Below are 15,869 nucleotides of genomic sequence, written 5' to 3' on the forward strand. Positions count from 1 at the left end.
GATGGATTTTAAAATGATTAGTTCAATAACACTGGATTTCAAGAGACTTTTTAAAATCCATGATTGAATAACACCGGATTTGTAAACTATTTACAAATCACTTGAAATTCCACTTTGAATAAGTAGAACTATAACTTTCTAACATAATAAAAAAAACAAGTTTGATATCCCATCATTTGAATCAAATGCTTTTAACCCAAAATGGACTATTATTAAGGAAGAAATTGTTATGATATGTCTTACAAATCAACTCACACTTCAATATATATTATATGAGAGTTAATAGAAGGTGGAAATAAACTAGATGGGGAGAGGTAACAAGTGCATCGTAGAAGATCACAAAAGAATTAGTAATTAAAAGCGATTGAATATAAATGACTATAACTTAAAACGATAATGTACATGACTTTTTTTTTTTTTTTTTTCTTGGGCAAACAAAGATTGCATTCACTTAAACCTCAGCAGAGGGGAGTTCATACAAAGCATGAGCTGATGAAATACAAAAGACATAAACAAAGAGATAAAGATAAAGGCTTAAAGATTTATCCGAGGGAAAGCTCCAAAAGTTTGAAAAGCTTGCAACCAAATGAATAACTCTAATGAAGACCATGATGGATTCCACATTGAAGACAAACTTCAGGATATCCAAGACCAGCTCGTGGTCACAAACAGCTCGTACGAATAGCGCATTGGAGCTTTCAATAAAACGCTCCACCATAGAGGAAGGCGGAGACATTCCAGGAGAGGTTTGCTTTAAAGCATGGGATAAAGGCTTGGGTTCATCTTGAAGATATTCTCGATTTACATTATACACCCGGAAGATTAACCCTCGACTGAGTTCTGAGAACATAGAGGCGAACATAAAAGCTTGGAGAAGCTTCGGTAACCCCTTTTCTATGGAAAGAGGGATCATAATGCCGTTCTTCGTCCAGCTTTTAGAGGTTTGGGAAATATCTTTGAAACCATTGAAATTCACATGATTGAGCTTGGTATTCAGAGAAAGCGGGTATAGAAAGTTGATGAAGCTTCGGTAATCACCGCTCCATAGAGCCGGGATCATAATGCCGTTCTTCTTACAACTCTTGGGAACTTGGCAAAAATTAGGAAAGGGGGCTTCAGGTAAAGTAATGAGAACCTCACAGACATCTCTATCAACCAGGATTCGTGAAAGATAATGGTGAATCCAATTTAAATCCATCGTTACTGTGATAGGAAAGCGTCTTCTACCAACCTTAGACAATATTGACTTCATTAAACGTGAATTTGTCAAAATAAAAGAGAAAACAGTCCTGGGCCTCAGAAGAGTTTGGAATACAATCTTCATGGGCTTTGGTAGGTTTGCAAATGGGCTGAAAGGGGGGGGGGCAGACTTTGTTTGGGCTCGGCCCATAACGAGCAGCATTAGGTTAAGGATGTACATGACTAAATTTTGAAATATTTGAGATCTCATTTACCGTGTGAAATGAAGAGAGTTTCTAAAACTCGAGACACACTACTAGAGTCAAAGTCGGACTTAACCGTTAGTTATAAATGAGATAAGATAGACACATTCATGACTTGGTCGAGAGTTCTCTTTTACCACATTGCAATTTTTCTGATGGATAAAGCAAGTTTGCTAAACTTACTCTAGCAACATGATATGATATATGTATCTTTCCATTTAATGATGTATATGAAGCTTGGTAAATTCGTGTTATATATAGAACGGTGTTATATTTGTATCAACATCTAAGCGTAAATGATATCTTCAATTAGGATCATGAGCTGGTCGTCGATGCCATTTACTCTTCTCGCAAATCTTTTCAAGTAATCTTTGTTACTATGTAACAATATTAAATCATTTATTTGTCAAGAAAACACCATCACCAACAATATATATGTTGTATATCGCTTAAAATTTTTTAGTTTAGTGTTTAATTATATAGCTTTTATCTTTTCAAATTTGAATGATTATAGTTATGCTCAAAGGTTAATACTGATAAAAGAGGTTTTAAATTAAAATCCAATAACACAATCTAGTATTTATAAATCATACATCCAATAACACATGATTTTGATAGTTATTTTAAAAATAATGATTGAATAACATATGATATTTTTTTGGATTTCCAAATCCATCAAAATCAATGATCCAATAACTCCACCCCCCCCCCCCCTCTTATAACTAGCCAAAATAACTAGCTACAAATAAAATAAAATAAGTGCCAAAACAATTCATCGCAAACACAAAAGTTAATTAGGATTGACCTAATACAAAAACTAAACTAATCAAGATTGAGTCAATCGCTTAAATAGAATTTCATTAACATTGAGTCAATAGCCAAAATAATAATAAACTAAGATTTTGAGCCAATCGCTAACGTCCGTGTATTAGAAAAAAATAAACGACTTGAGAAATTGTATAAGAATTGGGGTGGAGTTGCGTTTAATTCCGGATTGATTTTCTAAGCTTGTCGATTTGTTAATTGAATGAAAGAAAGATTTAATTAATGTCGGTTTAGGTAAATCATCGTTTAATTTATCAAATTAAAGTGAAAAAATCCAGCCCAAATTTTTTTTATCATGCAAAACGGATTAACTCAATCATTTTAAACCAGCTAAACTAGCTAAGGCGTAAATCATTTTTAACCAATTAAACCGGATAAATCAATTTAAACTGGATAATCACAATTAAACCAATCCACACAACAATAATCAGCAATACCAGCAGAAGACTGAACCAACCAATCTAATAATTCAATTGCATTAACAACCATAACCAAACCAGTCTTCATGCGGAAATAGAATCACACCCTAACATGTTTCTAAATTCCATAACTAACAATTCCTAAACAATTCAAGTATTATTCCAAACAATTTAACGAGCCCCTAGAACTCCGGTCAAACTTTTCCTTTACCTGCATCCCAACTATTGGGCTATACACACATGCACCATTGAAGCATACTCAGGGAATCAAATAATCAATGAAACAACAACAGGAAAACCCAAAATGACGAGCAGTGTCGATCGACACTCGCGAGAAAGAAAATTGGTGTTTCGATCGACATCGAAGTCCTAACGTCGCTCCAGTCGCTTCTCATCAAGGGATCTCCTCTTCCTTGCACTCCATGGCCGAGATGACACTCCATAAGTTTGGCCCAGAGACACCACATCATAGAAAACAAACATACAAGCAAACAAAATCATTCAAGAATCATAGAAATCTCCAAAATATGTATCGATCTGCTTAGATAAGCCTTCGTCCTGCACTGACCTTTGATCTACAAAGAACAGTAACAAAAAATAGGCACACAGGGGCGAAACACACAACCAGTAGCAACACGCACTCCTAACACCACATCTACGAGATCTCTCCTCTTTTTGCTCTTTATCCTCACTAGAATCAGCCAAAACCTCACTTTTCTCTTAGAAACTCTTTGGACTTGAGAAAACAACAAAAGTGGCTAAAAAGAGAACATGGGTCGACTTTTCTCTTTTAAAATTGCAACCTAGGGTTAAACCCACCCAAAATAATCTATTTTGCAAAAAATATCAAACCGATCCTACCGAAAAATGTTAGTATCGATTGAGAACCTCACTTGGTGTTCGATCGACACCATCCCTTTTAAAACACGAGCATTACAATTCTCCCCCACTAAAATGGATTCGTCTCTGAATCCTTCAACATCGTCTATTAGTCTAGGACTCTGTGCACCCGTCACCACGGTCCGCACTCCTACAACAGACCCATCAGAAGGCTCTATATAACCAATATACTCACGTTCCAGACCCTATTTACAGGTCGCAACCCATGAATCATACCGGCTTGTCATCAGGCCTCTGTCTTCAGACTTCGGTATCCAGGAAGTCTCACTGCTCCCCCCGCTCTCAGATTGCAATCTTCAAGCCACACCGGTTCACTATCAGGCCTCCAGCCTTCAAGCTACGGTATCTAGGGAGTCACTCTCACTCTCTGGTCGTCACCCTAAAGCTTGCTTCGGATCGTCATCAGAGGCCACCACACATCATCTGAGCAAATAAGTCTAAACGCCCCGTAGCATATCTCTAGTTTATATATACCTCCTGTAATTCTCCTATAACATCCCGATGCTATACTAACCACAATCCCGAAACTTTCCATTTTCTATTTTTAGAAACTCATCTCATATTTCTTTTCTTATGACACACAAATTCAACTCCAATAAATACTCATTTTATAAAGCTCCAAAGTCATAATACGATAGAGGTTAACCAAAAATAAAAAACTCAACTCCAATGTGGAGAACAAAATACAAGACTAACGGTCTAAACCTCGATATGCTTATCGAACCACTTCCGGAACCTTGCCTTCATCCTGGCCTTTGGCTCCCAAGACTCCCCCAGGACCCCATCACAGTCCTACTGGACGTTAATCAAAGATATCTTCTTACGCTGAAGTTCCTTAACTTGCCTCTCGAGAACCCTCACCGACCTCACCTCTAGAGTCATTTTTGGCTGAAGATCTACCGAAATCTTAGCCAACACCTCATCATCCTTATGTAGACACTTCTTCAGCAGCGACACATGGAAAACCTTGTGAAATGCCTGCATAACCTTGGGCAATGCCAACCGATACGCCAAAGGTCCAACTCGCTCCACAATCCTAAAAGCACCCATATACCTCGGACTCAGCTTAGTCTCATTAAGGGAACTGTTAAGACCATGCAACATCGCCATCTTGAGATATACCCCATCTCCCACCTCGAACTCCAACTCCTTAAGCCTCTTATCAGCATAACTACCATCGTGTTACCATTTCTCTGATGTTGTCTAACAAAATAATTATAGGATACTCTCTAGGTGATCTCAAAGCTGCATTCATCGATTCAGCAGCGTTTTTGGTGTTGATATCATATCTATAACCTGGAAAATGAAAGTGAGCCCATTTTCTCACATCAGCATCCTCTAATTAACTTCCAATCGAAGGACTAATACTATTAATTCGCTTAAACCTTTTCTCAAACTCAGCAACTTTATAAGCTTTAGACGCTTTTGCAATCATACCAACCACACTTCTCCCTGTATTATATGTTATCACATTAGTAATCAAGTGGTGGATGCAAATACCATGTTTAGCCAATGGGTAGATGTTTCCAGTCGATTTACCAATGGACATATGTCTATCTGAAACAAAAAAAAAATAAACCTTCTTTATCCACTATAACCATCTTAACTTGCATAAAAAACAACTCCCACGAACAATCATATTCTCAAAATCAGCAATTCCAAATGCAATTGGATACAAATGCGATTGGATAGAAATGCGATTGATTGACCAAAAGAAATAAATAGATATTGGAATCTACCATTGCAATCAATTTCATAGTTCATGTACGTACCATGATTCGCTTCTTTTAACATGTGCAAGTATTTGGTATCTTACCACATATCTTTTTTCAGCAATTCCTCTAACTTCGTTAACAGCATACTCAATAAATTCCCAAGCTTGCGAATAAGTAAGTTCGCATCCATACGCTGTACAGATAATAATAATTATATCATTCGGTTTAGGACCTTCCTTCACACCCTTAGACTGCTGCATAATGAGATTTCCAATTGCTCTCGCAGATGGCGTCCTATAGAATGCGCTTTTTTTATGGAGCACATGTATGGTTACCCACATATCTGTTGATTTTTTAATATGTAGATTGCTCTAATACTTCGCACGAAGAATCCATTTGCGAACACTATCTATGTAGCAAATAGAGCACCATCTCTTATTATATCGTATAACTCTATAGTCATAGTTATACTTCATCGCATACATTTCCATAGTAGTCTGTAAAGGTTCCTTACTTTTGAAGTATTGCCCAATATTTACCAATGAATCTATCAACTTTGAACTCACACCATCACAAAGATTAGCATCACCATGCTTAACCGAATCATATTTCTCGTTTTCAAATAAGAAAGAAATTTTTTCATTCCTCTATCATTCATCAACACAACGGGAGGAGAACAAAAGCTAAGCTCTGTGGGTAAATAATTGAATTCCACATCGAGCATACCTTGTTGTATTCCATAGTCTTTTGAAATCAACACCCTCAACTTTTCAAGAGATGTAGTGGATTGGACAATTACTAATCTTGCAAGTTTTACTTCATCATCAATAAATCTCCACTGCTTATTAGCATCTAACCTCCATACACCACAAGTAACATATATTTGCATCAGACTGATGAAAAAAAATGAAAAACTTTTGGAATGGAGAGAAGAAAGAAGAAGAAATCATGTGTTAAAACATGGATTAGCGATTTTCGTTATATCAAATTATGATAAATTATTAGTTTCAAACTATTTAGAATGCAAATCTAAAACATATATACAGAATCTCAATCATATATTCAATTATTAACTAACTGATTCACTTTCCTTATTTTTATTTTGTTTCCATTTTTAAGAAATTCTGATTTTTTTTAGATTATCTATCTATACTATTAATTGGGAAGGACAACTTGAAGACAAACACCACCCAATTTTTTAAAAAAAATTCATGAAATATATTCCAGTTGCTAAACAGAATTAATGACAGCAAAAAAAAAAAAAAACAAAAACAAAAACTATCTATATTTATGGAAATCATAATAATTTTTTACCATAAAAAGTGGACAGTTAAATTCAAAATTAAATATATGTAAACATATCTATTTTGAATATACATAAACATATTTAATATTAATTTAATATTTTAATATAATTTCGAAATTAATAATTTATATAGAATGAAATCTAATAAAAAAAATCATCATATATAAAAATAAATAAAGATAACATTTTTTTAGAAAAATAAAAAGATAAAAATATATGTTAGCATATGAAATAATCAACTAATCAAATTCTACATAGTATATATACATAACTGATCATATCATCACATTTTAAAAAATTATATAATTTTATAATATAAATAAAATTTAAATAAATCAACAATTAAATATTTGTTTGCTAAAATCATGCGAATAAACATTCTAGATCACATAAATTTCTTATTTTCACATAAAAAATATTCATATTCAAAAAGCAATCTAGTAATGATTTTTTATTTGGTCAAACAGTTAGTTAATGATTATTCTAAACTTCTTTTCTCTTATTAATTTCACACAATCTTAACAAAATATTGCAATTTGCATATCATTACTATTATCAAATATTAAATAATTGTTTTATCAAATCATAAACTACATTTTGAGATTATAAACATATAGAATTTCTATTAAGATTAAAACTAAATAATAAGTTTTAACGACTTATTACCAATTTTTAAATAATAAATGTATTATATTTTTATGATTTAATCTATTTGAAAACAAATAAAATGTCAAATTGGTATGATATAAATGATATAATAAATAAATATCTACAAACATTATCTCACATATACGTACAATTTTAAACTATCCTTGACAAATATGATATATAAGTTTTGGATAACCAGTTGAAAAAAAAAATTGGTAGTTATATTTAATTCTCAAAATCTCAAAATATTGAACAAAATTCAACTTTGGGACGTATAAATCTCTACTTTTAGACGATTATATGAAATTTTACATATATTAAAATTATATTTAGTTACATGTAAATGGTGTTATTTATTAAAAATTATATATAAACTTATAGGAATGGATACAAGACGGGAACATATAATTCGAAAACAAATATTATCTGAATTATTTCTCATAAAAAAACAAAACATGATTAGATATAATTGTTATGAGACACGGTCATAAAGTTAAATTCACTTTCAACTTTCAAATATAAATCTACGAGTACGATACGGGGACATGTAATTTAAATTGCTAAATTTAATTTCCACTTTCCTATTTATTTCAAATATTTAGACATGAAATGACCGGTACAAGAAGATAACGTATACTTCGGATAACAAAACTACAGTAAATCCATGTATTAAAAAAATAGAAATACTTAAATCTTTAGAAAAAAGGCTAAAACATGAATCTTTGAATTGAAGAAAGTAATGAGAAATAAAGATGAAACTGAAAGATCAATAAAATTAAAAATCGAACAAGGATTGTGTATGCTAGGATAACAGGCAGTGCCTTGTGAATGAAAATGGTGGGAGCATGTGACTTAGATTGATAATTAGATTTTTATTAGTTTGATAAATATAAATTTTTAAACGAGGAATACGGGTATCCCGTCTATTCTTATAATAAACATTAGCAACTGATTATGTTTTAAAAAGAAACGATTATGGGACAAAAATTTTATGACAGATAGAAGACGGGACGGGACGGGACGGGTCAGGACAAGACGGAAAGGGACATGACGGGTTTTCCCTTATAAACTACACATAAAAAAATTCAAACTAAAGCCAAACCCAAATCCGATTTAATATCTCTAAGCAAACAGTTAAAAATGTTTTGATTACTTTAAAAAATAAACACGTAATATCACTTATCATTTTCATTTAAATAATTTTAAATTTGTATTATGTAATATAATATCTATATTTTACAACTGTATGTCTATATATAGTTTATCAAATAAACTCATATAACAAAATTTTACAAAAATAGCATATACTTGAAAAATCGTAATTGCTGGGCTCACTCAGTCTTTAGAAGAGTCTCTCCTGGTTGTGTTTGTTGTACCAATCACCTTGTTAAGGTAAGTGTGTGACCATGAGCTTACCTAAGCGATTGGGATTGAGTGACTTGTTTTGTGATGATGTACATGCATGTGTGTTGGAGGTGTCATTGGATGTTTGGTTTGGTTGTACATTTGTTTATGTTCTATACATGGTTGCTTTCTTGTTACTTGTGTGTATAGCTCGTAGATGAGACAATTGACTCACTACTCATGCATCTCTTCTTGTTGTGTTGCAGGTAAAGTAAAGTGTGAGCATGGGATCATGGCGACGATGAGAGAGATAATCTAAGCTCGCTGTATATTTATTATTCTTTGTTTTGTTAATGCTGAAACCTTGCTTAATGCTTTTATAGTTACTTTATGTTTTCCAGAAAGTAAAGAAGAAGAAATTTCTTTAAGGTTTTTTTTTCTTAAATGTTAAATTATATTATAAAGAAGTATAACTTTTTACATCCGCTGTTTTTGAAAATGATCACTAGTAAACCTTAGGAAATTACAAAGGCTTATGAATTATTTGGAATTTAATGTCTTGATGGTAGCCAAGATTGAAAACCTTTGTTATAACGTTGATCACCCGTTGAGTTGATTGTCATAATCTGGATTTGCATCTATTTGTCGAGCCAAGTGATGAGCATACTTTGATAACTCTATATTTTTAAACTTTTAAGCATGTGTTCTGTGCATCATTTGCATGTCTAGAGTCCTATTTCTCAGGATTTTTAGCCTATTTCCATTATATTTCACATTTAGGATTGTTAGCATAGGCATTTGCATATCATTTGCATTTTAGAGTAAAAACAGGCACGCCCGGACACTTCAGAGCACGGACCCGATCGGGTGTACTAAACCCAACCAAGGTGAGCACGATCAAGCAACCGGACTTAGAGGAGGAAGCTGGACTCCGACGAGCCGGGAGAGGACCCGAACGAGCCCAACATGAACCCGACCGAGCTCTTCTCAAACCAACTTTGTAATTTGTCTTTTTATGTTTTAGGGTTTCCTGCCTTTAGTATAAATAGACCCCTTGGGTCATTAAGCCAAAAAATCGGGTTTTCATTAGGGTTTTTCTCTGTAGCCAACAAACATTTCCAGAACTTGTAATCTTAATATCTTTTGATCTATTGAGTTTTTAGTGTTGCTTATTTATATTATTTTGCTCCTTATATCATTATCTATCTAGTTATGCAAGATTTAAAGATTTCTGGGTTTCTGTTCTTCATGATGAATTCCAGATCTGAGTAGTTTTCTGAGTTTAGAGGATGGGTTAGGTGATGAGGAATCTTAGTTTCTAGGGATGCTTAAGTATAGATTCAGGTAGATACCTTCTGGATTAGGAGATTTAATTGCTAATCTTAGCTTTAACCATGTGGGATTAGATCTTAGACATTCCAACACTCAAAAAGTGTTCAATTGGAATGTCTGATCAACTAATGCCAGAGATCTATTTACTTACCCAAGAGATTGGATGTTAAGGAGTAGATTAACATTAATGAGTTTGTTCTTTATGCCTATCTATAGTATGTTTCATCAATGAAATTTGAGATTAGGAAGTGCTATAGATTTGATAATCTTTGCCAAGAGATTGGATTGATTAGGTTAAGTGGTTCCTTGTCTAGGATTGGATCTATCTGAGCATGTTAAGCATCCCCAAGAGATTAAGAGGATTCATTACCCCATTAGCCCATCCTTAAGACCCTTGTTTATCTGATTGTTTACCTGCTTTCATTTCTGCTTTCAATATTGCTTTTGTAGTTCTTGCATTCTTAGTTTCATTTTAGTAGTTCTCTTAGATCCTTTAGTTTATCTTCAGTTTTCTTCTTAGATCTTTTAGTTTATCATTTTGTAGTTTACTTCTATGCATTAGAGTTCTCTAAACCAAACTTTTAACTGCTTGGGTTGACTTGATTAGTTCTGCTATATCTTGATTGTTTACAACACATCTATTTGGATCGATAACCTCATGTACTACATTGCATTGGGGAATTGAACTCCAAGAGCACACAAAAAGCTTGTTTCATACTTGCAGAGGTGGGAACGTCTCCATGGGAACGAGAATTTCGCTCCAGCATACTGAGTGGGTTGATAGTTGAAATATGTACCTTAGCATGAAGCTCTGAACTCTATTTGGGTGAGTTTCCGAGATATACTCCACTATCTCAAACCAAACATGTGAGAAACGAGTGCTAAAGACATTCTTAGCAAGAGCTTGCCAGATTTCTGAGGAGTATTTCCAGGCGAAGAACGGATGGTCACGAGTCTCACTGCATGTAGAACATAGTACACACATCGGCTTAGAGCCATTGTTCCGCTATAACATGCGGTCTCCTGTTGTGAGGCGATTCCGGACCAAACACCTTTGTACCAAGCAATCTGTTTCGAACTTGATCTTATTTGATTCCAAGTATCTTTTGTGGAGAAGCTGGTCTTAAAGACATCCCCGTTACCTCTCCACAAAACGACATCATCCCTCCCAACATTACGATTTTGATGTTTTTTTGCACTACTTCCTCAGTCTCATCCTTTAATTTACTCGACCAGTTATCAAACCAAAAAGAAGTTTACCTTCCATTCTGGACTTCAACCTTGTAAAAATGTTTTGCCCTTTCTCTATATTTCAACAGCTTCTTCCACATCCAAGAACCTAGCGTTGAGATTGATTTGATTGACCAAAATGACTCCTTTTTTAGAAGGTTTGCCTTTGACCATTGTACCCAAAGCGAGTCACTAGCTGATATGAGACGTCATATCAACTTTAGCATACGTACCTCATTTCCCTCTTTTAAAGATCTGATTCCAAGTCCCCCTTCAAGCGTTGGTTTACACGCGTCTTCCCACGATACCTTTGCCTTATTTGTGTCCAACGATGGTCCCAACCACAAAAAAGCTGAATATATCTTATCAATCTCACAAATGCATGCTCGGGGTAATCGAAATGCACTCATCCAGAAATTGGTGATGCTGCATAGAACATAGTTTATGAGATTTAACTTTCCTCCATAAGATAAAAATCTGGCAGTCCATGTTCCCACTCGACACCTTATTTGATCAATCAAAGAAGCATAATTGGTAGGAGTAAGCCGCTTGGTAATAACAAGAAGACCCAAATATTGGACCAGGAGTGTGCCTATACCAAACGGATAATGGGTAGTCATCAACTGTCGTGTCCGAGTCAAAACCCCAGCAATGTATAACGTTTTTTTCCATACTCATAGTTAGTCCTGAGGAGTTTGCAAATAGATACCATCAACTCATGACCTTATTTTACCATCCGTAAGAATCATAAGATAATCCGCAAAACAAATATGTGTTAAGCCAAGCGATTTACAACGAGGGTGATAACCCAAATCTCTAGCACCAGTAGCTTTATCTAACATCTTGGAGATTACGTTCATGTGAATGACAAAAATATATGGAGAAAGACGAGCTTCTTTCTTCTTCGGTATCAAAGCTAAAATGGTAGAATTTATGCCTTTGGGCAAAAAACCTTAAGCAAAGAAAGACTGGATTGCTATGATGAATTCTCTCCTAGTTATCTCCCAAGTGGTCTGGCCCTGGTGACTTATCCGACGCTAGTAAGCATAGTAATATCCTCCGTCGAACATCTAAACAGTACCAGTTCCTCAAGAGAGTCCACAGACATCCCAACATAATTAAAGTTCTTAAGGTTTTTGTTATTTTGCCGAATGCGTTATTAAAGTACTATCGATCAAATTCTTTTTATTTTTAATTCTTCTAACCATGCATGTAGCTTGTTTAGACCATTGTATAAGAGCCTATCAAAGCTTTGTCTCGATTTCATTTTAATGTACACTTTATCAATAACTAGAAGTTGACCCGCGCTCCGCGCGGGAGGTTTATAATTTTGTTTCGTTGATTTTTTATTCATATTGTAATTTTATTTTTATTTTTAATTTATTTTCAAAAAATATTATAATTAATTTCTCTTTAATTATTATCTTTCAATACTCAAATTTGGATTAAAAACATTTGATTCAATTTATGAAATATCATTTTTTTTCTTTTTGATCATGTTATAAACTAATATTTCACTTTCATTTTATTTTTCCTCTTTATAATTTTATATATAAGATTACATAAATGTTGTTTTAGTCTACCATAAATTTAAATTTTACTTCCATTCTAAAATTCAGTAACATATTTAAAATATTAAATTATGATCAATTTAAAATGAAAGTTGAGTTATATTATTACCACTAATAAAAAATTAAAGTATTGTTTTTCTTATTTTAACATTTCATTTTTTTACATAATTTATTTTTATTTATATAAACTTTCTATTAATTAAATAAGTAACATAAATATGCACTAAATGAATGTTTAATTTATTTTAATGTTTAAACAAAAATGTGGCTTAGGTGGATGCTTAGGTGGCATCATGAGAAGAGAGAAAAAACTAACTTTATATATATAGATTCAACTAAACATTCAGTATTCTTTAAAAAATTGTTTTTGTCTTTCTTATAAATAACCTAAATAAAAATGGAAATGTAACCAAATTAAACCAAACTATATACAGTATATATATATATATATATATATATATATATATATATATTAAGTTTTGACAAAACCCGTAAACCAAAGAAAACCAAAGCATACAAAATTGAATTGTCTATGTTTTTTTTTCATGGTTTAATTTTTTTTATATAAAAAGAAACGTACGTAAAAAAGCAAAAATATCATATAAAACTTTTCCTAGTTAAAAAAAAAAAAAAAAAAAAAAAGTTTCCTAGTCGCATACAATATTTATGGGATACTTTATGGATGCATGTCTATATATTACTATAATTAGAAAATGATAATACAAATAAGGCTAAATTTTGAGAGTAAGACGACATGTGCTTCATAGGCAGAAGAAGAAAAAAAAAGTATCATAAAGAACAGAGAAGGAAGTGTGAGGCTGAGTCAGAATGGCAGAGAGATCCCCTCGTGCGGCACGCTATTTGTTCTCTTCGCTTCACCCCAAAACTCATCATCATCAATTCATCATCATCATCATCTTTGTGGATCTTTGACCATTGACCTCCTACCCACCCCAATCCCATTTTATAAAATCTTATTCTATATCCATCCTATTCCTACCTAATAATTTATACACATAACACATGCATATATGTACATAAGAATAGGTCCAAACTAGCAAAGGGCTAGCTTTTTTTTTTTTCTATGTTCGTTATAATTTTTTTTCCTTATTCTTTTTTTTTTGTCGCCAACAAAAATAACTACTTATGATACTATCAGAAATATACTTTCCGCTAGGAAGAGCCAACTGGGGGCCGAAGTGCTCATATGGGAGAAAATGCAGTCTCAGACACGAGCTTTCTTAGCAAGAAGGTCAGCTGAGATGTTAGAGAGACGGGAAAGAAAACGTAAACAGAACATCGGGAACAGAGCTTGAAGAGACTTGAAAGTTGCTAATTATGTTGCAAAAGTTGGCCAATCCTGAGGGTTTTCCACCATAGCTATAAGATCAGAGCAATCTGAGGTAAAGCTTACAGATGTTTGTCCCAATTGGATCATGCATTACATAGCCCAGAGTAGGGCGTCAAACTCGGCATGAAGGGGAAACAGGCTTCTGCGAATGCATCTGAGACCTAGGTATAACAATTTATAAAAAGACTGGTATAACAATTTTTTTCTTTTCAATTTGTCATTAGACGGTCTAGAGTTTTACAATTTTAATGATTACAATTTAAATCACGCAAATTACTTAGCTATGTCCATTAATGCAACAAAATTGAGAATCTCTTCTTCAATATCTCTATCAGAGTTTTCTTCAATACCCATCATGCATCTCTCCTTCGGATTTCTTGAACTATTCGCACAATCTTTTTTGGTATGTATGATTCCTTTATACTTACAACACTTAGCCTCACGCTTCTTGATAGTTGGACATTCTCTGATCAAATGACCAAATTCCTTGCATTCATGACACTGCATGCCCGACTTCTTAGTGTTCGTATTTTCTTCAGAGTTTCTTTTTCCAGAGCCAAATCTTCTTGAATTTTGCCCTTGCTCTGCATTTTTCAAAACCTGATCAAACATTCTTACCAACAAGCTCACAGGGGTCATCTGCTTCTTCGTCTTCACATGATGTTAGTGTGTGATACTTCTTGGCTTCTTTACACTTGCAAGCTTCATCTCATGTGCTTGTAACATTCCAACAACTTTACCAAAGCTAAGAATGTGTGTTGGATAACACATTCAAAGCAGTTTTATACGCCATGAATCTTGTATGAAGACACCTACGGAATTTTTTAACCAACTTATTTTCCTAGTATATCTTTACAAGTAGTAGAGCTTCCTGAGAAAGTGAGCTGAGTTTAAAGCTAAAGTTGGAGATTAATTCATCTTCCTCCATCTTCAATTTCTCGAATTTAGAATCCAACATATCTTTTCTCGAACTTTGAACCTTGGTTGTTCCTTGGAAGTGAGTTTGAAGAATATCCCATGTTTCTTTGACAGATTCACATCCTTGAATTAACCCTAATTGCTTTCTTCCAACACTACAATGTTTAGCAGTTAGATATCTAGCGTTCTACTTAGATTGCTTCAACTCATCATCAGTCCAATCATCCTTAGGCTTATTGACCAGAACACCATCTTCACCTCTAATCTTTGGCTCTTCCCACTTCTCCAACACTGCTTTCCACGCAAAAGCATCAATTTCTCGGATAACTGAATTTATCCTTGACTTCCAAAAACCTTACTTTCCGTCATCTAGAACAACTTTAGAGTGGTTCAAAAGTTCTTGATAGCTCTCCATAGTGTCCACATGATCTCACCCGTAGAAACCTTAACAAGCGCAACTCTGATACCAATTGGAAACATAGAGCTATTGGTATAAAAACCAGAGCTATTGATACAACACGAAAAAGTGCCTGATGTATAGTCAACGAACACTGTAACAATAGAAAATTTGAAAGAAAAAGAAACTTGTAAGATTTTCTATTATTCAATAAAGAACTTTTTGAGAAACCCTGTTTTACTTCATGATCTAGTTTTTGTACCAATAGCTCTGATACCAATTGAAAGCGCAAAGCTATTGGTACAGACACTAGATCATGAAGTAAAACAGGGTTTCTTTCTCTCTATAAATTTTTTATTCACTCAATCTTAAGTTCCTAAATCACAACTCGATCTAGAACTTCTCTCAAAACCGTACGCCCTCTTTAAGATAATAGCTTTCTTTCTTAGAAGCTAAATCTTAATTGCTATG

The 15,869-nt window shown here is 33.7% G+C and overlaps 1 protein-coding gene across 1 annotated transcript; it reads right to left on the reverse strand.

The window, feature by feature from the left end:
• Nucleotides 1-315: 315 nt before the first annotated feature.
• On the reverse strand, nucleotides 316-1,341 carry LOC17892842. Its single transcript, XM_006299883.2, has one exon. The coding sequence runs from the start codon at nucleotides 1,322-1,324 to the stop codon at nucleotides 452-454; it is 873 nt and encodes a 290-aa protein (XP_006299945.2). The 5' UTR covers nucleotides 1,325-1,341; the 3' UTR covers nucleotides 316-451.
• Nucleotides 1,342-15,869: the final 14,528 nt, after the last annotated feature.

This window comes from Capsella rubella, unplaced genomic scaffold (genome assembly GCF_000375325.1).
Source record: "Capsella rubella cultivar Monte Gargano unplaced genomic scaffold, Caprub1_0 scaffold_3, whole genome shotgun sequence".
Classification (NCBI taxonomy): domain Eukaryota; kingdom Viridiplantae; phylum Streptophyta; class Magnoliopsida; order Brassicales; family Brassicaceae; genus Capsella; species Capsella rubella.

Coding starts and splice junctions, on each gene's coding strand:
- LOC17892842 (XM_006299883.2), bottom strand. CDS start 1,324: ATGAAGATTGTATTCCAAACTCTTCTGAGGCCCAGGACTGTTTTCTCT.